The sequence below is a fragment of the Bos indicus genome, chromosome 6, assembly GCF_029378745.1.
Source record: "Bos indicus isolate NIAB-ARS_2022 breed Sahiwal x Tharparkar chromosome 6, NIAB-ARS_B.indTharparkar_mat_pri_1.0, whole genome shotgun sequence".
Classification (NCBI taxonomy): Eukaryota; Metazoa; Chordata; class Mammalia; order Artiodactyla; family Bovidae; genus Bos; species Bos indicus.
This window is the reverse complement of record NC_091765.1, coordinates 102,617,660-102,641,249: the sequence shown is the minus strand read 5'-3', so window position 1 is coordinate 102,641,249 and position 23,590 is coordinate 102,617,660. Positions and strand designations below refer to the sequence as shown.

Genomic DNA, 23,590 nt, shown 5'->3' with positions numbered 1-23,590 from the left:
GATGTGAAACCTGCCACGCTCAGGTTCTCTGTGAGATGCTGCTGCAACATTTATAAGAACCGCCTAGTGAGCAGTGGACATAAAAGGAGGCAGAGCTCAGAAAACTTCGGGGAATTTCAGGCTGGAAAAATAACCTGGTGGTCATCAGTGGTTCAAGAGTTGAAGCCCTGAATGGAGATGAGACTAACCAGAGAAAGGCTGAAGAAAGAGAAAAGATGGTTGAGGGCAGATCCTGAAGAAGGGGTGGGACAGGCAGCTTCTGGAGGAGACTGGAGCATGCCCGAAGAGGGGTGGCAGAGGATGAGATGGTTAGAGAGCATCACTAACTCAACAGGCATGAATCTGAGCAAATTCCAAGAGACAGTGGAGGATGGGGTGCCTGGCGCGCTGCAGTCCACGGGGCTGCAAAGAATCGGACACCACTTACCGACTGAACAACGACTGAAGAGGTAGAAGAAAGAGTAGAGAACACAAATGGGCAGTGCATGCGGGGCTGGTGGCCAGTAGTGTAGGACGTCACAAAGAGGTCACGCAGGCTATGCTCAAGCGCACTCCTGGACCTGGGCATCTAGGAGGCCATCACCGGGGACCCGGGCACGGAGGGTAGAGGGTGGAGGCGCACAGCCTGCACTGGGTTCAGAAAGTGGATGGGAAGAGAGCAAGCATGCAGAGTGTTTACCTACTTCTGTCTCCAGCGCTTGAGCTGTGAAGGGAACAAGAAAGAAGCAGTCGGAGTAAGACACCGCAGTGAGGAAGGGTTTGTTTTGCCTTTTCAGCTAGGAAAGGTCTGGATGGAACTACAGATTGTTAGGAAAGAGCCAGGTGACGGGAGAAAGATGTAAGGCAATCAGAAAGGGTGTGCAGGTGGCCGGGCAAGAGGAAGAACACCTCCTTCTCAGAGATCAAAAGGAAAGAGCGAACTGGTGGGTGTGGATGTGGAATTTTTTTTTGAGTCATCGTAGGTGGGACTGAGATTTATACCTGGTGACTGCCTCCTCTAAACAGTAGAAGCAAACTTAAAGGCCTCAGAGCAAGCCACATGGCTGCCACCATGTGAGCTGGAATCACCTTGTCGTTTGAATCATCTGTGCCACCCAACACGTGCATTTGTCAGATGCCGACACGAATGCAGGGCCAGGCAAAAAAACAGAGCACTCCTAATGCATTGTTCAAAGTGTTACACAAAGGATCATGACTCCAGAGAAGACATGTTGTGTGGCAGAAAGAGTATGAGAACCAGAGGGCAAGGGTCCTGGTTTTATGGCCCCCGGCTCTGCCACTTACGAGCTTAGATCATTAAACTTCTTAGCGACTTGGTTCCATGGCATGTTAGATGGTGGTTCCTGCCAAGTGCCCTGCCCGGCTCACAAGGTTGCTGTGACAATCGAGAGGAAACAAATACACAAGGGCTTGGGGAATTAAAAGGGGGATGGGGTGGGGGAGGCAGTCAAGTATTTCTGAGTGCATAAGCTTTGTAAGGGCTTCCCTGGTAGCTCAGCAGTAAGGAATCTCCCTGCTAACGCAGGAGACGGAGGTTCAATTCCAGAGTTGGGAAGAACCCTTGGAGGAGGGTATGGTAACCCACTCTGGTGTTCTTGCCTGGAAAATGGAGAGAGGAGCCTGGTGGGCTACAGGCCATGGGGTCACAAAGAGTCAGACACAACTGGCGTGATGACTACACACACACACACACACACACACACACACACACGCTTTGTAAAGTGAAATATTTACACCAGGTGTTGCCAAACTCTGAGAAAGGTGGCTGCTCAGGGGTGAGCAGGATGCTCGCCTTGGCAAACCAGCTTTTAAAAGCTCGAAAAACCCCAAGCAAATGCTCTCTTTCCCCAGGCTCTTCATCTGTTTAACATTAGAACATCAAATATTTAGGGCTTTATTCACCTCTGAAAACCATACCTGGGCACTCCTGGTCCCTCTGATCTGATCCAACCTACACACTCAAGTTACACTCCAATACCCAGGAACATATTCTGAGTCTTCATGCTTCCTCAACACTAACTTCTCACCTTGTTCCTGAAAGTCCAGCTCAAATTTCAACTCTAATCACACCTACCACCACTTACTGAGCTCTTACTATGTATCTAGTACTAGTTTAAGCACTTCATAAGGATGGCCATCCATCCACGGCCCCACTGTCCAGAAGAATAAATGGACAACACAGCAAGGTCGAGTTCCTTTGCCTCCAACCAATCTCCTTGAACCAAAGGTCCAGCTACTTCTATTAGATTTCACACCCTTTCCTGTCTTTATGTCTTCTCTCTCCTTAATCCTTGAGCTTGGAATATACTTTCGCCAATACCCAAAGTGCTCCAGAAGTCAACTCACAAAAATAACTGTGCAGCTTCCTCTTTTCAAAGTCAGTATAACATAGGTGTCACAGTTAAGGGCGTCGACTCGAGCTGAACTACTAGGATCTGAATTCTAGATCCAGCACTCACTGCCCGGGTAAACATGGAACAAATGAATCTCTCCGCATCTCTGTAAATCTCTCACTAAAAAGGGACAGTGATGGTGCTCACACATAGAAAGCGTTTGGAGCAGTCCCTATCATAAGTGTGCAAGACCACAGTGAACATTACACGACGGTAATTAGTAATTCCATATTTTCCTTTCATACTGGTGATACTTTATATGTTTTATGGCATGGAATCAATGGACTGTCTTTTACTTATTTTTTATAAACAAAAAAAACTAAAAAGTCTTTCTTAGCAGCTCCCCTTTGTATCTAGAGGGTGTTTCAACATGGTTGACTAAAATGACAGAAACCTAGAATGTAAGAAGTGAATCCTTCTAGGTCTAAATTGTTCCTGACAGAAAAGGTTTTTAACACTTTGCAAGAATGTCCAGACTATCTGGCAATAGGAGAAATAATTTTTTTTTTAAACAAGTTAACATGTTCTCAGGCATGTGAAGGAAAAAAATGTTGGAAGTAACATAAGAAACTTTAATTATAGCATAAGATTCTACTAAATGTTTTCTCTCTCTAAAATGCAATAGCAAACATTTGCTTTGGGGTGGAGTGCTTTAAAAACTGAGCTGTAAGGGAAAGGAGAATCCACGAAGGGACTTGGAAGGGCACAGCATGCTCTTTCTTAATTCATGCAATGCAAGGCTTTAGTCTCGCCCAATATGAACTTTCGGAGTTCTTTTTTTTATAAGTTGGAACAAAAAAAAAACCCTAGGGTGATTTATCTAAAGGACAGAGCTAGAAGTAGGACCTCTAATTACTTAAATACTGAGGCCTCTAGATTAAAACATTAAACCTCAAAAGCTTTCAGCCGAAGGGATTAAGGAGATTAGAATGGGCTTGACAAATTACCACAGGGTTAGGGGGTTAGAAAAAAGCAGAGAAAAAGTAGGCCAAGCTTAAACAGGGAATAAAATGAGGCTCAAGAAAAATCTAATGATGTGTGTGGACCCTGAGCATCTGTGTGCGGCATGGGGGAAGGCAGTGGGGGGTGTGCGGGGAGGAGAGGAGAATGGTCGACCTTGGGATTTCAACAATTAAAAAGGAACAACATTCATGTAGAACTGCTTAGAAAGTTCTTGGAAAATGTGAATGTGCTGCAAAGTTAACCTTGGAAAATGATTTTCAAAAAATCTTGGCAACTAGAGAGGAGAAACCCAAGGCCAAAAACTAAACTTGTTATGATAACATGAAGTAAGATCTTCTCTTTAAAGGCATGCTGCTTAAATATCTCATGCATATGGGCCACTCCCTCCAAAACAGCCTCAGTCAAGATCGCTCGCTAACTGGGTCATCAACAGGACTCCCCTTGGAATATCTGGTTTTCTGTCCCTGAAGATTATCAGCTGGCTGAAAATAAAACACAATTAATCTAGAGAAGAGCTGCAATGACTCGGGTGGCTATGTGAGAGCCTGGGAGAACACACAGCCTGGAAAGATTATAAAGCAGTGAACGTCTCCACCTTGGCAGAGGCACAGCATGAGGGACCCAGGGGGGATCCAATAACCCTCCACAAACATTTCAAGTGTGAAAACAACAAAGAGGAACAGGAATTTCTTATCCTGGTACCAAATGTACTTCTGGCATCATGAGAAGGCAAGTAAAACCTACGAAGAAAACAACTCCAGTTAATACCACCCAAAAAGATGTTCCAGGTTCAATCGTAGGCTTTCTTCTTGCTCTGTAAGCAATTCTATTCTTTGCACCAACTCACTTCTAGCAATTTTAGAGTTCTTTTTTCAAAAATATTTTGCTTCTGTTATTTAAAATGTTTCCTTCAGAGTTTAAAGAGGTTCTTCAAACTAAAAAAAAAAAAAAAAGCCAGAATCAGGAAATTAAAGGTGGCAGCATCTACTCAGTTCTAGCTGGCAAAACAGAAAATATGATTTTTCACCAGATTTCTCCATTTTGTAAACACTAGCTCAAAGGGGAGGAAAAAAAGAAAAAACACATTATATAGGCAAAACAAAATAGTCTGCAGGTCTAGTCTAGCCTGTTTGCAGCTTCAACTCAAACCTGTCAGTCATTTGCCACTATTTTTAAACGTCTATATTTAGATATTTGGGGATCTAAAATTTAGCCAAGCAGATACAGGTTAGTCACTATTCATTATTTCTCATAAATAGAACGTACTCTGCCTCAGACTCTCAACGTCCTCGAAGAACTGTGCACACAGACAACCTTTCTCGCTCTGCCATCATTTTCCTCACAAACATGTTAAGTCACATAGGTCTGCCCAAGTTAACTGAGTTCCAGCTCATGGAATCTAATTTAAATCTGCAATAAAAGAGCTACTGTAATACGAATAATTTTAGGAAACTGAATGGGGCTAAATAAGTTTGTATCAGAATCTTACTTTCCCCCATGAACTTGAATATGTTGGAGATTCAAGGAAAAAAGGGCTTCCCAGGTGGTGTTACCTGCCAAAAAAAAAAAAAAAAAAAACAGGAGACAGAAGAGACACGGGTTCAATTCCTGGGCAGGGAAGATCCTCTGGAAGAGGGCATGGCAAACCACTCCAGTATTTCTTGCTGGGAGAATCCCATGGAAAGAGGAGACTGGTGGGCTTACAGTCCATAGCGTCACAAAGAGTTGGACATGACTGAAGTCACTTAGCATGCAAGGAAAACAAGAAAAAAACACACATACACATGAGCTGTAGAGGAAGCGTGTATGTAGGCTTGGGGACCCTAGTCCCTTATTTCTTCCCTGTGGTTCCTCTCATGTCCTGCTCAGCACAAGCAGACTCATCAATTCAGCAGATCTTTTGCTCTCAGGGTCCACATGGGAGACCCCAAAACCAGGGGGCCTTTCTTGAACTTCTTGCGGCTTGTTATCAGTCCTTCTGAAACAGTTTCATTTCCAGGCTCTAGAAGAAACCTCATGAGAATCAGCTACAAACACTTGAGTCCACCTGTACACTTGCTGAATTTTCTACGATGGGGCCCAGGAATTTTTATTTTTAGACATTTGTATTTTTAACCAGCTTCCCCCAGGTGATTCAAACCTGCCACTGAGTTTCAGAATGAATGCATAAAATGAATGCACAAATTCCCTTTGATCTACAGTCCAGGGTTTATAACCCAAGAAAACTTCTAACAGTCTCTGTACATCACGCAGCATAAACCACTGGCACACACTTGCCCTCTGCTTGGAATACTGATACGGTTTAACTCCTAACACACCTACTGTATAGCCTGGATGCTGATGTGCCCCCAAAAGTCAGGCTGAGATCCTGTCTCCCAAAGGTGATGACAGTAAGAGGTGGGAGCCTCAGGGAGATGCTTAAGTTGTAAGGGTAGAGTCCTCAGAAATGGAATTGTTGCCTTTGAAAAGAAGTTTCAGAGAAAGTCCTAGTCCCTCCCACCACGTAAGGACGCAGCAAGAACGCATGGTCTGGGAACCCACAAGAAAACCCTCATGAGAACATGACCATGCTGATGGCCTGATCTTGGACTTTTAGCCTCCAGAACTGTGAGAAATGAATGTCTATGGTTTACAAGCCATTCAATCTGCGGCATTTTGTTATAGCGGGTCACATGGTCTAAGGTAACTCCTCACTTTTTTCAGTTCCACTCACCATTCAGATCTCACTCAATACTTCCCCTGAGGATTCTTTCCTAAGCACCTACACTCTAAGCCACAATCCCCCTTTATGGGGATTATAATAGTTTTTGTGTTGTGTTATGTCACTTCAGTCGTGTCCCACTCTTTGCAACGCCATGGACTGTAGCCCTCCAGGCTCCTGCCATCCATGGGATTCTCCAGGCAAGAATAGGAGGGGGTTGCCATTTCTTTCTCCAAGGGATTTTCCCAGCCCAGGGATCTCTTATATCTCCTGCACTGGCAGGTGGGTTCTTGACCACTAACGCCACAGGGCAGTCCCAAAAATAATAGTTTGCAAATTCCCTTATATTATAGAATTAGATTAGAGTCCCTTATATTATGGGGTTAATGGAACCTGCCATAGTTCTTACACATTGATCTGAGTGGTTATTTGAATAGTGTCAGTTTCTAACTAGATAGCTAAGGTCCAAGAGGACAGACATCACCTGGGGTTTGCCCACCACTGTAACCCCATCCTCAGCAGCAGGCTTGCCATACACTAGGTGTTGAAGATATATTAAAGTACGGAACTAATGATGGGACATGGAAGCGGGGGAACGTAACAATACTCTGAGCAGGATATACACCATCAACATAGCAGAAGTGAACCTCTTAAGGGGTTAGTTCATTTCATAACAGGGAAGTTCCTCTTTTCAGGGTTTAAGATAGTAAGAGAGCTAAACATGAAAGTAGGGAAGACTGTATGCACGAACGCAAAGTGAATCATTATCACAGTTTTCCACTATGGATTACTCCATAGTACAAGGCCGGCAGTTTCCTTAAAATGGTAGGTGTAATTTAAGAATCGCATGCATTAAGGTAGTCCAACAATGAATTCACAGCTGCAGGTGACACCTGAGTCTTGAAAGGAGGTTGAAGGATTTGGTATCAGAAAATGTTCCCAAATGATGTCATGAAAGGCCACAGCAAAGAGCAATTGCTTTGCAGAAATGAGAAACTCATCAGATTTCAAAGCCAGATTTCTCCAGAGGGGAATGACGGAGGACCATATGAGGAGGTAGAAGCAGAAGCAAATTTAAACTGACAGTGAAAAAGTAAATAAATAAACTGACAGTGAACCTTGCTGCGTTCCAAAGGGACTTATTTGCACAAATTAAGATACTTGAAATATTTACACATACACATCAAACCTTGAGTGAAAAAAACAGAAACCTATAATTTCCCCTCATCTATAAGCACATTCTCAACATTTCCAAGATGATCTTTGATTTTTTGTTTCCAAAGACCCAGTAGGACCCCATTTCCTCTGACCCCTGAGCTTGCCACAGCTTGCAGAACCGACCCAGGGAGGGTCTGGTTGCAGGCCTCTTCAGCTGCACCTGCCTGGTCCCCAGACTTCAAACCCTCACTACACGCAAACACAGCCCAAATTGATTTCCAGTGCTAAGATGAGATTTCTTTTGTGTTATGATTTCCATTCATCTTGTGTGAAACTTTCAGGATTTAAGCTATGTCAAGTGGTTCAAAATGGAGTCCCAGTGACCAACGTGAACTTCTGTATTAGTTGTTCTGAAAAGTCTACCATAGAGTCATGAATGTCTTAAGAGCAAGACCATGACACCCACAGATAAATTCCTTAAAATGAGCCCACTGAGCCAAGCAACTAAAGGCTCTCCTCTGGAGGACCCGACTCCCCTCCTGAGAGCCGGTCCCTGGCTGCTGGAGGCTCTGTCCCAGCAGATGGCAAATTCTGCTCATGCTTGTCCCAAGACCCAGGGCTGAACCAGAGGCCACTGCTCATGCTGAGATGCTGCCTTTCCGGACTTCTTGGAGTGGTTTGTCATCCCCTTTCCTATTTTCCCCATTTGACTGACCTGTGCCACGTGCTTATCGAATGCTGGCTCCATTTCATTTATTTCCAATCCTGTGATTCTTACCCCTCCACAAACACCCAGTCTTAATGTTTTCTCTGGGCTGGTCTACTACTGACCATGGTCAATATGTCCTGTCTACCTAGATACTGAATGGTATCTCAAACATAATGCACCATCTACCCAGAGCTCCTGGTTTTCCCTCCAAACCTGTTAGGCCCAGGTCAACTCCATCTCTGGAGCAGGTATCATCTCACCATCCAAACCCTTCTAATAGGGCCTTCCTCAGGACTTCCCTGGTGATCCAGTGGTTGAGACTCCAAGCTTTCAATGCAAGAGACAAGGGTTCAATTCCTGGTCAGAGAACTAAGATCCCATTTTGTTGAAAGGCATTGCCCCCACTCACCACCCCCCCCAAAATAGATCCTTCCTTGATGTCTCACTTTCACTCACACCTCAAGCCCACTCACATCTCCATTCAATCACAAAGCCCTGGAATCTGTCCGCGACTCACCACACCCACTGCCGTTATCCTACTCCAAGCCACCGGCATCTCCTAACCCCACAGTCTGGCCTCCCCACTTCGGTCACCTTTGTCCCTCCAAGCCATTCTCCACCCAGAAGCCAGAGTGATCCCTTCCAAAAATAAAGAAAGTAGATATATCATTCTCCTGCTCAAGAGCCTCCAGTGGTCTCCGTGAGTATTTTTTTTCTGAGGGAGTATAACTGCTTTACAATATTGTGTTTGTTTCTGCCGTACTATTAAGTGAATCAGATATATATATATACATCCACTCCCTCTTCACCTTCCCTCCCACCCCAACCCACCCATGTAGGTCACCACAGAGCACCAAGCTAAGCTCCCTGTGCTATACAACTGCTTCCCACTAGCTGTTTTTCACAGGATAGTGTGAATATACATCAATCTTAATCTCCCAGTTCACCCCACCCCTCTTCCCCTCACACATCCATTCTCTCTGTCTGCATCTCTATTCCTGCCCTGCAAATAGGTTCATCTGTACCATTTTTCTAGATTTCATATATATGTGTTAATACACGATATTTGTTTTTCTCTTTCTGATTTACTTCTCATTCTGACTTGGGGCTTCCTTGGTGGCTCAGATGGTAAAGAATCTGCCTGCAATGCAGAAGACCTGGGTTCCATCCCTGGGCCGGGAATATCCCCTGGAGAAGGAAATGGCAACCCACTCCAGTATTCTTGCCTGGAGAATCCCAGGGACAGAGGAGCCTGGTGGGCTATAGTCCATGGGGTGGAAAAGAGTCAGAATGACTGAGGGATATCTTATTTGATTTTGCAAGGCATTGCCCACCCCAACCCCCAAAATAGATCCTTCCTTGCTCCATGCAGATTTAAAAAGCAGAAGTAGAAAGACAGTAGAACTGAGAGTTCTAGCTCTGGCTCTGCTACTAACTAAACTGTAGCAAAATTAAGTGCCTTCACCCTTCTATGCTTTATTTGCAAGGCTGTAGGTTTAGTCATAAAATTCTAATATTCTGAATCCAGTACACAATTTAACATGCCTACCTCCGCTTACTCTAATTCTCCCTTTCAGTAAAATGTCTGTTTCCTAGGTCCTGCCTCTTAGCACAACTCCTCCGGCCCAAGGTCCACGCTTAGGAACACTCACACAGAGATGCCTTGGTTTTCCTCTCACTCTCATTTGTTCACTTCAGGTAGAAAAGCACTAGAAAGGAATCTCAGCCTTGCATCTGGGCAGCTCCATCTCTGAAGTGGCAACTCTACAGCTGGAAGGCATCCACACGCGATGGCAGAGTTCTGGCTGTACCCTCAGATGGGTCATTTCAAGCCACTATACATCTTCCAGTTGACACAAAACTAAAACCAACATGCCCAGAGAAAAACCCAGCACAGACTGTGTGCTCTGGCCTCTGTTTAGTCAGAATGTTGACCCTGTGATAATTTTTTTCCCTGTAGGATTTTAGGAAAGACTAAGTTTTAACTGTGAGCATGACTTATCCCAGAAAGGAATACCATCTTCTAGGAGAACCAACTAAAATATACAAACCCAGTGTTTCCCATGAAATGGAAGGACAGAAATGAGTAAGGAACTCATATGTATGTATGTGGTTTGAGAATAAAGGACTCCAAGCAGACAAGATGACTTTCCCATTTAGGTCCATTTTGAACAACACAGTTTGATGGAAGCAATAGGGAAGGGGGAACAAAGAAACAAACCTCAAAACCCTCATGCTCAGAAAGCCAGGAAAGGAAGCGTCCTCCGATCTGCCTTAAGACAAACTCAGCAAATAAAGGAAAACCACTGAGCCATGCCCATGGCTCTTCCCGTAGCTCTATCAACAGCCAACTTCCCCTTCCGCCCTGGTATTCTCTGTGCTTCTGTACCAAGGCCACCAACAGCCCAAGCAGTCGCTTATTTTCTTGTTCTACATTCAGAATTTGCCTGCTCTGGGGTCAGCTCCCTGCTGTTTTTTTTTTTTTTTTTTTTCCTGTCCCCCACCCTCTATGCTTTTCTTTGATTCACCAGAATACTAAAATTTGAGATTTTTAAATCCAATCTATATGTCTTAAAAACCATAAAGAATTGTCATCTTATGGGGTCTATGAACAGAAAATAAATGGTAAGTCTGTGAAATGCAAGATCTTACTTAAAAGAGCTAAAAACAAATCTAAAATCTAGCCAGAGAGCACCAGTATTCCTGCTCCCCAGACTGACTTCCCTTCATTACAAGTTCTTTGCCCAGAGCCCTCCATCTGCCCAAGCCTCAGTTCCATCCTCCCATGCCACCCACACTGCCAGGGGCTCCAAGAGTTGGCACCACAGCTGCCACTGGCCTGACAGCCCCGCCCAAAGGCTGGACGGAGCTACTATGTTAAAATGAAGGCTGACTACAAACACAGGCTGAAGACCGTTTACATCTACTCATTGTTGATAGCAGAACAAAAACAAAACAAAACAAAGAAAATCCCGTTCTCTTATCACCAAATCTATGGAGGATTTTGTTCGTTCCAAACGTCCACTCAGAAAATATGCAAGAATATGTACACTTATGGCAGATTCGTGTTGTTTTAAGGCAGAAACCAATACAACCTTGTAAAGCAATTACCCAATTAAAAACAAGTTAAAAAGAAAATATGCAAGGGCCATCTAATGCGGCCCTATGTTTGAAATATGTATTAAGTCCAAGGAGCTTTAAGACCCTGGAGACATCTCAACTGGCCTCATCATTTTTTTTTTTTCTTTAAACCAATAAAGCAAAACGTTATCTGCCACCCTCTCACCTAAGAACTCTACAGGAAAACCTGTTGGCTGAATTTACATGGGCTCACAATCTTAAGGCTGAAGTGTGAGACTTTCTCTACGCACCTAGTAGCAGACAGCTCCTGAATTGTGTCGTGTGTGTAGGCTGACCATCATGCTAGCCTGCCTTCTCTTTGGGGCAGGGACCCACCTTGGGCTTACCCATATGACTGGGCACTTGGTAGACAATGCAAATATTTGTTAACTTGCCTTAAAATTGTTTTAAAGCAAATTTAGTTGCTTAGTTTTCTTTTGGAAGGAAAATAAAAGTCAAATTGTCCCCTTAACTTTAAAAAAAAAAAAAAACTAGGAAAATATAACAGACCTTATTTGATAAATAAAGCGAAGAAAACTCCAATACGTTTTTCTGAATTATAAGGAGGGCTGACTGACCATAGGGGTTTACCCGATGGCCCAGTGGTTAAGGATCCCTGGGTTGGGAAGATCCCTTGGAGGAGGAAATGGTAACTCACTCCAGTATTCTTGCCTGGATAATCCCATGGACAGAAGAGCTTGGCGGGTTATAGTCCACAGGATCACCATGAGTCAGACATGACTGACCATAGGAGAGAAGACCTCTATTCTTCTCCACCTTCATTCTCCGCTCTTCCCCACCGCTCATCCCAGCACAAAATGTTCAATAAATGCCTCACAGCAGTGAATGTGTGTAACTTACAGGGTTAAAGGGAAAGTTCTACCATCTTGGTCATTTCTACCATCCTCTCCACCCGCCACCCACCCCACCCCCGGCCATTTCTAATTTTTCTTCAACCTGAAAACCAGTCACATTTCGAAGATATCCAGAGACACTCCAGCTCAAGACTTAACTGTGGCCGGAACCCCAACCTCTTCTAAACCAAAAGCTGAAGTCACAAAGAAACAGATTTTCCTCCTTCAAGATAAGGGTTATCTTTCCAGCTGAGGATCCTGGAGTCATTTTCTCTTTTTTTTTTAACCTTCCAACACTATATAAAACTGGTATGTGGACGCGCGCGCGTGCACACACACGTGTGTGCACACACATCTCTGGGCAATGGATATGCAAATTAGAATGTCTATACATGCAACTGAACCACAGGTTTTACTTTAACAGATAAGTGCTAAAATAAATGCACTTCAAACGTTTCACTTTGCACTACGAATGTGAACTTGAGTAACTAGTGCTAATTTAGAACTGCAGCGCTAGGACGGGTGCTCTGATTCTCCTCATTCAAGCACCGCACTGCCATTTGTCAAAAGAGCAGAAAAAGGAATTTTTCCTTTGTTGAAAAAGACTGTTTTGGTTTCGTCAAAAAGCCATCGCTGAATACCGTTCTGTATTATATTTGTGACTCACTCTCAAATGAGATGTCACCACACCCCGACTCTTCTTTCATACGTGATAAATAAAATAGAACAGAAATTTAGTTTCAAAGTTTCTTACCATATACAGGGAACAAATCTTTAAAAATTAATACTTTGCCTTCAACATTTTGACCTCTTGTTTTCCCTTTTTTATGGTTTGGATCTGAAGAAAAACTAACTGGGACAGAGGATCTATCAACCAGAACAATTTTTTTCTTTATATTTTCTTTAATGAAGTCAGTGCCACCCCCCCACACCACAAAGTCAAAAATATCAAAGACAGCTCAAAACCTGTCTGAGACTTTCATGATACAACAGTCCTCTGCCTTGACTGGGTTGTGGGTCGTACAGGCATATACATTTGTGAGGTGTACACATTTTTCAAAACAGAGTAAGCTGTCCTCTAACCAGCTCTATATTTTACTGTATGTAAATCACGGCTCAATAAGAAGATTTTTCAAAACCTCCTACAAATCACATTTCAGTATCTGTCATCAGTAATCCACCTCAGACCTGAGTTTTCTGCGTGCCAACAAGATCCTAAAGCCAGGAAAGAATCTCCCTCTACAAAGGCCACGGACACCCCTGCCCTGAAAACTACCCCCTCAAATCTTCCTTCCCGCAGAAATCGCCCCAGATGTGGACTTCCACTCACCTCGACTGACTGAGAAGGCATTTTCAGCTTCGTGAGCTTGGCTTTGGCAGGCACTTTTAAGTCTGATTTCTCAAAGGTCTGCTGCCGGTACTCCTCCGGCAGGGGTTTCAGTTCAGGAGACTCGCTAGGAGCCTGGTCTTGACCGTCCATGGGCCGGACATAAGCCGTGGGCTTCTGCTGCATTGCAAGGCTTTTTGAGGGGAGGGAGGGTGGGGGGAAGGTCTGAGAAGGTGGCTGAGGAGGGGCTACCCCAAGGCTGGCCACTGCCCCTGTGCTGTCTTGAGGGGTCTCTTTATCGTGCACCTTTACCGCTAGGTCCTTGGGAGACTTGGCCAGGCAGTAGCCTTTATTGCTACTGCTACTGCTGGGAACTTTGCCGCTTCCTTGCGTCCTGGGAGCAGTCTGCTGGTTGGAATGTACAGGTGACAAAGGGGGGACTGGGGAAGGCAAAGAGAACAGAGGTGAAAGTTCCCTCTCCGGAGCAGAGTCTGTCGTCAAAGCACAGTGGTCTCCATCAGCCCTGCGGTCACCCTTTTTGTGATGACTAGAGCCGTACCCCTCCTGACCGAGGCGCTCTTGGGTCAGGTGCTGGCTGTCCGGTGGGCCATAGCTTTTGGCGTGGAGACTTGGCATTGGTTCCATTCTTGGCTGCGCCATCTTTGGGTGGTGGCCGATGTTACCAGCAGGATGTGGCCCACAGGCAGGAGTGTTAACGGGCTGGTGGTGGACACTGGTGTGGAAGGAGTGGGGTGGAAGGCTGCTCCCCTTCTCAGGAAATAAAGGGTATCTCGGCTTCCCCAGCCTATTTTCAGAAGCATCCAAGCGCTGGGGGTGGGACTTGCTACTAAGGAACTCCTTCATCTCTTCATAGTTTCCCAGCATGTTCTGTATCCGACTGGATAGCTCATCACCTTTCTCTGTCTGAAAAAAGAGAAGACAACAGAGTTAGATACTAAGGGACAAAAGGAGAAGAGAAATCACCATTTAGTAAACCACGTCACATAATGCCGTTAGAAAAGAAACATCTCAATATAACGTGTAACACAGAATTTAACATGCAACTTTAACTCAATTCCCCTGTTGAGAAGCCTGCCATGGACAAATATTACTAAATACAGGAGACGAACATTACAAAAGAAAACCACAAACTTTGATCAATTTGATTAATGAGGTTCAGAGGACTTTTATATTTTGTCTTCAAAAACAATCTCTAGGATAACTGTCTTATTTCCACAGTTGCGACCCTTGTTCAGACTCACTTTCAACACAAAGTCAAACATGCTGATAAATCAGACTTTCCCGTATTCAAGAAATACCTTGTATGGCTCTCCAAAAAGGGGGATCTTTTCAGAAAATGCCTCTTTATCTTGGTGAGCTTCCTGGTTGCGTCTTTCCTTCTCTCTAATTCGAAGCAGGTTTCTGTCTTCATTGTACAAGCTGCTTCAGACGCCACAAAAGAACACAAACAAAGTTTATCAGTATCCAAGCTTTGCTGCGCACGCACGTTTGTGAGGGAGGCAAGGACAGCTCAAAAAGCTGTGACAACAGAGAGCGGATTTAAAGAAAGCCCAAGGGAACCTCCCTGGAGGTCCAGTGGCTAAGACTCCAAGTTCCCAATGCAGGGGGCCTGGTTCGATTCCTGGTCAGGGAACCAGATCCCACATGCCGAAACAAAGAGCCCGCATGCCAAATAAATAAATAAAAACAAATCCTAAAAAAAGAAAGAAAGAAAGCCCAAGTGTCTCATCCTGCTCCTAGATTAAGGCCACAGTCAACTAACTGGCTGTGACCCCCCAGCTCCGGTCCTGGCTCTGGTAACCTAAGCATTCATTTTGCCCGCCTGCCTTTGTGGCTCAGGACTGACTCCAAACAGAACAGTCTTTTATAGTCAGTGGGGGAACTGAGACAAGATTAATGATATTTTTGCTTCCAGTCTGCAAAATACCAGGTAGAGGTGGAAGCTTTTCATCTGAAGAAGTCAGCAGGATGTGAACTTTATTCCTGGATCAGTATTGTACATTTTGGAAGATTAAAATCAAAGGGCTTATTTCATAATTAAAAGATTACCAGGCACCCAAAACAGCATTTACTTTCTTTTCAGCCCACTCTCCTGGAAGTGTCTTAGCATGTAAACCTGAAAAGATAATTTTTATTTCTCATTTCAAGTGTCAAGGATGGGAAAATCCGATTTTAGATGTCAGCTCTACCACGGAGAAACCTATAATCTGATGGCCCAATTTAAACCACATAAAAACGTATCCTAAATCATCAGCCCTGGCACAGAAGGGGTTAAGATCTGTCAACCAAATTACAAAAACTGGAAACCCACAAGAGTGCAGTTTTGGCGTATAAACCAGAAGTGGGCTTGCCTTAGGTCAGAACTGAGGCCAGGCCATCCCAACCGCACATGTGGTATGTAAGAATAATGAAAATAAGAACTGGTAAGAAGGGTCTTTCCCTGGTGGCTCAGTGAAGAATCCACCTGTCAGGTGCAGGCGACATGGGTTCGATCCCTGACCCAGGAAGATCCCACGCGCCTCGGAAGGAAGCCCGTGAATCACAACTACGAGCCTGTGCTCTAGGGCCTGGGAGCCACAACTCCTGGAGCCCGAATGCCCTAGAGCCCGGGCTCCACAGCAAGAGGAGCTACTGCAGTGAGAAGCCCACGCACCACAGCTGGGGAAAAGACCATGCAACAAGGGAGACCCCGCACAGCCAAAAAAAAAAAAAAAATCTGGGGGGGGGGGGGGAACTATGGGAAGACTTCTGCCCTTATAGACGTGCTTTAGCATATCTACGGAAACCCCAGTTTATTATCTGAATAAATCAAAAAATATTCAGCTGTCTCTCCAAGGTACTATGTGCCTTAGGAATTCTAGCCTTGCTGTTGGACACCCGACCCTCCATCCCCTTCTCGGCCTCTCTCAGGACTTCTCTGATTTCCCTGACCTGAGCCTACTTACTGGTCTCCCTGCCTCCCCTACATTGCATCCCTCTAATTTAGCCTTCTTGCAGAAAGAAATAGGACCTAAGGCTCTGGTTCTCACGTCACTACCCGTATTTTAAAATAGCAAGTGTTCAACGGCCCTTTGCTGCTGCAGAATCAACTCTCAACCCTTGCTTTGGCATTAAAAACTTCCCCATGATCTAGATCGACCCCAAAATGACCTTGCTGCCTGCCAGCTGGTCCACAGTGTGCATTCTACCTGACAGCCTTGTCCATTTCCCAAACACACCTGGTCAAGGGCACCCTCCTGTTCTAATCCCCCCACCCCCAGAACCCTCTTTCACTGAAGGATAACAATTCTTCCAGGACCAGGGTACCCACAAAGCATGATTCTCCTGCAAATCACCTCTATATTCCAGGCACATCAGACTACTCCCTGCTCCTCAGTGATATTGTGGACTTTGATGCTTTCATTTGCATTACATGAATTTCTTCTGCTTCTCTCTCAACCACATACACTAGCCCCGATTTCCAACTACCAGTAACTATCTGGAGTCACTCCAATTTCACCCACCCTCAAGGCTTCCTCCAATCCACCTGACGATATATCATGTGGTTCTCCCTCTCTTTTCCCCTTTCCCCTTGAAAAGAGGAAGACCCATCATAATAGAACCTCTCATATTTTTCTGTCTCCTGGTGCTAATGCAGAGCCCTCTGCATAAAAGCTAAACACTCAATGTTTTTTAATTTAAAAATAGTCACTATGCTTACAGTGTATTACTTGTAACTTTTAAAATATAACTCTGAAAGACACGTGTAAGAACAGTGTTTAAAAAATTATAATCACTACAAAATGACTCTGCTGTTTCTATAGGCTTTCAATCTATAGGTTGGGGCGGGGCTGGGGGGTGGCGTGGCAGGGGCTAACCTCCCTGGTTGAATTCACTGGGATGTAGTGAAGAATTACCTGCTTGGACCACGATAGCACAAACTTTTCCTAGATGATGGGGTATTTTGATATCAGATTTTAAGAGAACAACGTGAACAATTATGTGAGACAATGTACGGAAAACTAAACCAGAAACTGGCTTCTGGAGTCTTCTTTAATAAGAGTCTGAACCTCACACACGTCAGACATACTCATGTCTGGGTGAGAGCGGCACAATGGACCTTTTGGCCACTCAAGAATTCCTGCAATTGGTTTATGATTTTGGTGATCCTTGTTGGCTGAAAAACAGCAAGAAAAAGAACCACGTAGCATTAACATCCAACTATGGGAGCCAAGTTTAAGAGGGTTGATGAGAAAGTAGCTTTTCCTTCAAACTTGCTTCATGAGCACTTTGTTTGCAGGGAGGGTTGGGGCATATCACAAGTCCTCGATACCACTTGAATTCCCAAGCTTCTCTTTTGCAAAGCTACCTGATACAGACACCCTACACGGGTGCACGGAGAAGGGGAAGCAGCTCTGCAAGGGTGTCTGCTTTGCTATTCTCCTCACACAGGGAGTTTTCCCTTGTCTGATTCTGCTGGTTACATCAGTGGAGTTTCTAGAGCCTGATTTGCTTATGAGTGTTCACGGCCCATGGCTCTGTTATAAGAGCTCTGCCCACTTCTGAGTAACTGCTACCTTTGTCTTAAAAAAGGGAACCCTAAATGACAAAATTCTCAGTCCTGGATTGAACACTGAGCATGTGTAACAGCAGTGCCTTAACTAGTAGGCTGCTCAGGGTCCTTGCTTACGTTTCCCGTCAATTGCGTGCACGTGAAGACAAGCTACACTGGTTTACAGTTAGAAAAGTGTTTTAAATCGATCATCTCAGTCTTATCTCAGCAGTTAGTGTTTTTACCACACTTCTAGATTTTTATTCCAAAATAATACAAGCTGCTACATAAATAATGAGAAGAACCCGATTTTACAAAATTCCGAACACTGGCTCATGATTCAAAAACTGAGGTGCGTAACTCCTACTGGGAAGAAACTCTACTAAAGATTCTGCTTAAAGGTTTTACTTCATTAATTAAAAAAAAAAAAAAAAAGTTCAAAAGACACACCCAGATTTCACTGGCAGACATATGTAATATTATAGCAAATTTTTTTTTCCTTTAGGTTTTTAAAAGACTTTAATGGGCACTTTTTTTCCCCCTATGTCAGTTTTGAGATGAACTTTTGAGTATTTTTTTTCTTATTCACCATCACCCTTCAACTAAGAAACCCCAAAATAGTGAGGTGGGGAAAAGCCATCCCAGGTGTCACCGGTAGGATGAGTTTTATGAGGTCTAAACTTGGTGAGAGAAAACTCACTCTCACCCACACTGTCTGCTGGGCAACTCCCTCTTGGGTCTTGCTCACCAAGGCCCCTGGGCAGGGCAGAGGAAGGCAGAAGAGACAGGAAGTGACCAGTCTAAGCCCCAAGACAACACAGGGCAAACTGTGAGCCCTCATTTTTCTAGAACGTCTACTTTCTTGTAACTAACAGGATTTTGCCAGTCATACCAGTGCCTTTCTGGTTTACTCGGCTTTTACTTATTAAGTTTGCAGCTGGAAAAGACCCCGATGCTGGGAAAGATGGAAGGCAAAAGAAGAGGGGGCAGCAGAGGATGAGATGGTTGGATGGCATCAGTGAGTCAATGGACGTGAACTTGAGCAAACTCCAGGAGATAGTGGAGGACAGAGGAGGGTGGAATGCTGCAGTCCGTGGAGGCACAAAGAGTCAGACAAGACTTAGTGACTGAACAACAGCGAAGTTTCCAGTGGCTTAAGGAATGATTTGTTAAAGTCGTCGGGCACATTTTCTCATGAATATCTTCTTTTTCTTGGTTTCCTGTTGAAATCGGGGGAAGTTTACATTTTAAAAACATTAACTCAGTGAGTAACATGAGTAAACCATTGTTCAGCATCTTACACATCACTGGTTTTAAATCAAGGTGCAAGCAAGGAGGGGGTGGATGGAAGAATTTTAAATGAGGGGATTTTAGGAAGCAGTAAATGCCCTACGTGATTCATAAACTCTGTAATTACCTTTGAATAATTACAAGTTGACTACCATTTCTCTTAATTAAAGGTGGCAGTTTTTCCTCTGGCATGAAGTGGGGGGAGGGATGCATTCTTGCTCTCACAGGATCACTTTATCCCTACATCAGTCTTGTTAGACTTGATCACTATTCACATCAAGTGCCTTAGAGCTGGTCCTTCGTGTCTGGAGATGAGGAACTCTCAGACTTGGAGGGACCATAGGAGGCCATTTCCTATGAGGGACTTGAGCATCAAGCATTTTGATATCAAAGGGGGTCCTGGCACCATACCCAGCAGACACCAAGGGACGAGTTCCCCTTCAGTGATTTCTTCATGCCTCTCTGCATTAGACAAGAGGTGCTCAAACTTCAGTGAGCGTCAGAAGCACTGGGAGGACTTGTTCAAACCCAGACCTCAGAGACCCGCCCCCAGAGTTTCTGATTGAGTTAATCTGATGCGGCACCTGAAGCCTGCATGTTGAACAAGTTTCTACGTGGCTCTGGAGAATATGAGAGAGCACACTCTTCGGAGGCTCTATAACTGCTTCAGGTTCACCCAGAGAAATAACAGTGAGGCTGAGAGGGGCAGAGCCAAGGACGGCCCTCACTTAGCCCAGGCCAATCATCGGGCACTGCTTTAGTGACACTGCATCAGTCTACTTTATATTCACAACTGCTCTGTGAGAAGGAGACATTAACTCTGTTCCCCAGGTAGAAAAAAAAAGGGGGGGGGCCGTTCAGAGATGATCTTGCTATTATTAATATTAAATGGTAGACCTGAAAATTCAAGTACAGGTCGCCCGATACCAAAGCCTGTGCTCTGAACTACTGCTTAGCTAGCAAAGCTTTCAGGCTGCCTTCAAATGCACAGAACAAGAAGGCATGCTAAACCGTGCTAATGTATAAGCAGTCAGAACTTCTTACTGGGCTTCCCAGGCGGCTCATTGGTAAAGAATCCACCTGCCATTGCAGGAGACATAGGTTCGATCCCTAGGTTGGAAAGATTCCCTGGAGAAGGAAATTACTACCCACCTTCAGGATTCTTGCCTGGGGAATCCCATGGACAGAGGAGCCTGGCACGTTGCAAAGAGCTGGACACGATGGAGCACTCCTGAGTACGACTCATTGGAAGAGACCCTGATGCTGGGAAAGACTGAAGGCAGGAGGAGAAGGGGTGGCAGAGGATGAGATGGTTGGATGGCATCACCGACATGATGGACATGAGTTTGAGCAAGCTCTGAGAGTTGGTGATGGCCAGGGAAGCCCTGGGAGTTGGTGATGGCCAAGGAAGCCTGGCGTGCTGCAGTCCATGGGGTCGCAAAGAGTCAGACACAACTGAGCGACTGAACTGAACTTAGCATGCATGCATCATGCATAATTTCTTATAATCCCTTAGTCTCAGAGAGGTACACATCAACAATTCGGGTATTATGCCTGCCGGTGGAACATCTTGGAGCCATAAAACACATGTTCAGTTAAACGTATTCACACACATCTGTCCCTGCCTAAGAAAAAAAGATGCTGGAAGGGGGAATGCCAGCATGAAGTTGCTCTTCAAATTATAAAATCTGTGCTACAATGCTTATGTTAGAGCCTTTTTTAATTTACAGATTTAAGGTCACTGACCCCATAATAACCTCTGGATTCTCAAGTCATCTCTAATGTGTTCAGGGGCTCTTCATGTTAATTTCTTTCAAGAACAGGCTGTAAATAAACTTGCACTAAAGTAGCCATTATATGCCCGATCCTGGGCTCCACTCCCATTAACTTCTGGTCAGCTGACCTAGGCCATGTTCCTAGGGCCTCAGTGCCAGCTTTCTGGTCAGCCCAGGAGTCCCCACCTGGGGGGCGAGAAACAAGTCACATGGTGATTAGAAGTGGTTGACTGCATTCGAAAACAAGCCCACGTGCTGAAGTGCCCCTGAGGGGGGAGGGTGCAAAGTCTGACCACCCAGCAGATATTCATGAGTTCCACCAAAAGTGTGCAAAAACATTCCTAGATAGGGAATTACTTAGCAGTAGCCAAGATCTTGGGGCTTCCCTGATGGCTCAGTGGAAAAGAAGCTGCCTGCCAATGTAGCAGACGGCGGTTCGATTCATGGGTCAGGAAGATCCCCTGGAGAAGGAAATGGCAACACACTCCAGGATTCTTGCTTGAGAAATCCCACAGACAGAGGAGCCTAGGGGGCTACAGTCCGTGGGGGTCCCAAAGAGTTGGACACAACTGAGCGACAACAAGCAGCCCAGTCCTTGGGTCACGCACTGCTGTCCACTGTCTGAAAAGGTTCGACGCAAATGTCTTAGAAAGATTTCTGCAAAATGCATTAAACCACCTCCTCTACAGCATTTTTTTTTTTTTTAATTAAATGAACTAGAAAGACCGCCAGAGGAAGAAACCACAGGCTTCAATTTCCAGCACCTGGCGAGAGAGCAGTGACATATGAGATCCACGAGCCATTGCTAAGGTGGGCTGCATCCCCAATCCTCTGACAGAATTCCAGCCCTCTCCATCAGGAAGGAGCCCAGGAACCTAAAGGAAGCTGGGAGAGCCAAAAGCTGCCAGTGTGCGCTCACTTCCAGAGAGGTTGGGGAAACCCCTGAGGAAGTCAGAGCTGCCCAGTCAGCACCCGAAAGCAGCCACTCGGTCAACCCCACACTGAGGCCTGTCAGGGTCGACTGACTCCCACTTTTCAAATGCTTCTCCTTGGGGGTCTGGGCCCCTGTGTTAGAACACGGAGATAGAATAAAGAAACCACAGCTCCAGAAGGACTGGTGAGAAGTGAGCCTCCTCCTTCTCGCTCCCTGGCACTAAATAAGGAAAAGAGCCTGCCTATGTGGAAGAAGGGGATGGAAAGACCTGGGCTGGGCCTGGAGTGCCAGGCGCACTGCCGTCGTCTGGCTGGAGGCACCTTCCCTGGCTGAGCCCACGGGCCCTGCTGCTAATCTAGGTTAGGCACTCAGGGGGCTGAATGCCACCGGGCGCTGCCATGGCAACTCGGCCCATGGGGCAGGCCGTGCACAGCTGACTACCCATTTATCACCCTTGACTGGTCACTTCGCACAGACCTCCCTGTGATGGATGTGACCAACTCACGTTGAAAGGTTTAATTCTCCCTCAGAGGACAGAGCGCCGTTTCTCCTGTGTATTTATCTTCCTGGGTGTCGAAGAGGGAAATCCGGAAATCGATGGGGTGTGTTCATTCTCGAAAGGAACGAGCCTTCACTGTTTTGCGAAGCTCTATGCCCTTCTGATTCGAACATACAAAGGACAGAGCAAAACGCACAGAAGACAGGCGACTGGCTTAGAGAGCAGAGACCTCTGTCACAGATGACGGGCAAAAAAGACAGCAGGCTTGGGTGCTTACTCGTTGTGTGAGTGACTTTCGGGGGTTGCCCAAAAAGTTCATTCCAATTTCTAACATCTTACACAAATACCCAAATTTTTTGGCCAATCCCATTGTTTGAAAGTCACCCCTACTGATTTTCAAGTCCATCTTCTGGCCCTCTTGTTTCCATGTCCTCTATTCCTACAATCCGGGGATCAGAGAACAGTTTGAATATCTCGCTTTACAAACCAAATGTCCAACCTTTTTCTTGTCCTTAAACCATACCATAAAGACCTTTTTTCCCCCATAAAGACATTTTAAAGTGAGAAATCAAAGTGGCTCCACGTATTAAGGTAGAAGAAATTTGGCCTCAAAGAAAGAAGCACGTTTTCATCACCCTCTCTGTGCACGTGGAAGAATTCACAACAGGCTTTCTCATAATAAAAACCACTCAGCTAAACTTTGCAAGGATTTCCCCTTCATTACCTCTCCTACCACTTAACACACACAATAAATATAAAGAAAAAAAAACAAAAAACAAAAAATCAGAGACTTAATCCTAAAAGAAAATCTGTCTTTATATTTTAAAAAATCAGTATCGGCCAAAGTGAAATGACAAAATAGCACAATGTCACAGCTGTTTTCCTGGGGATCATCTCAAACTGACTGCTTGCCACAAAACACTCAGCCTCATTAAAATACCAAAAGAGCTGCATGTGTTTCCATTTTGCAAAATTCAATCAACCTTTAAGATACTTTATATACCTTAAAGGCACACTCTTCAAGTTTTAGATTGAGACAGCCTCGGATGGGCAAACTAGGAGGGAAAAAAATGACTCAATCCACTTCTCTGATAAGAGACATGCTAATTTACTTTTCAAAATCAATCTGCCAGGTGCTTCTGCAGGCATGTTAATGTGGAGCAAAGGTCTGAAAAGATACACTTTACAAAATTCTATCCAGAAGGAACACCAGATCAGGGTTAGGAGGGGAGGGGTAGTGGGTAGTGTTCAGGAGGTAGTGGGACAGGGTTTAGGGAGTATCTTGCTTTAAAATTCTGTTTTAACATGCTTTTCA

The 23,590-nt window shown here is 44.9% G+C and overlaps 1 protein-coding gene across 9 annotated transcripts in view; it reads right to left on the bottom strand.

The window, feature by feature from the left end:
- AFF1 (ALF transcription elongation factor 1) overlaps positions 1 to 23,590 on the bottom strand; it is a 193,799-nt gene that overhangs the window by 83,143 nt on the left and 87,066 nt on the right. For 4 of the 9 annotated variants that reach the window (XM_070791753.1, XM_070791748.1, XM_070791749.1 and 1 more), the window contains 2 exons: positions 14,545 to 14,668; positions 13,229 to 14,149 (listed from right to left, as the gene is read on the bottom strand). The exons of 1 other annotated variant lie outside the window; for it this stretch is intronic. In XM_070791753.1, coding sequence (XP_070647854.1) covers positions 13,229 to 14,149; positions 14,545 to 14,668 — 1,045 coding nt within the window. Of the gene's footprint in view, positions 1 to 683; positions 8,319 to 13,228; positions 14,150 to 14,544; positions 14,669 to 23,590 lie in introns of those variants that run through there. 4 more of the 9 variants (XM_070791750.1, XM_070791751.1, XM_019963063.2 and 1 more) reach the window with 2 other exon arrangements.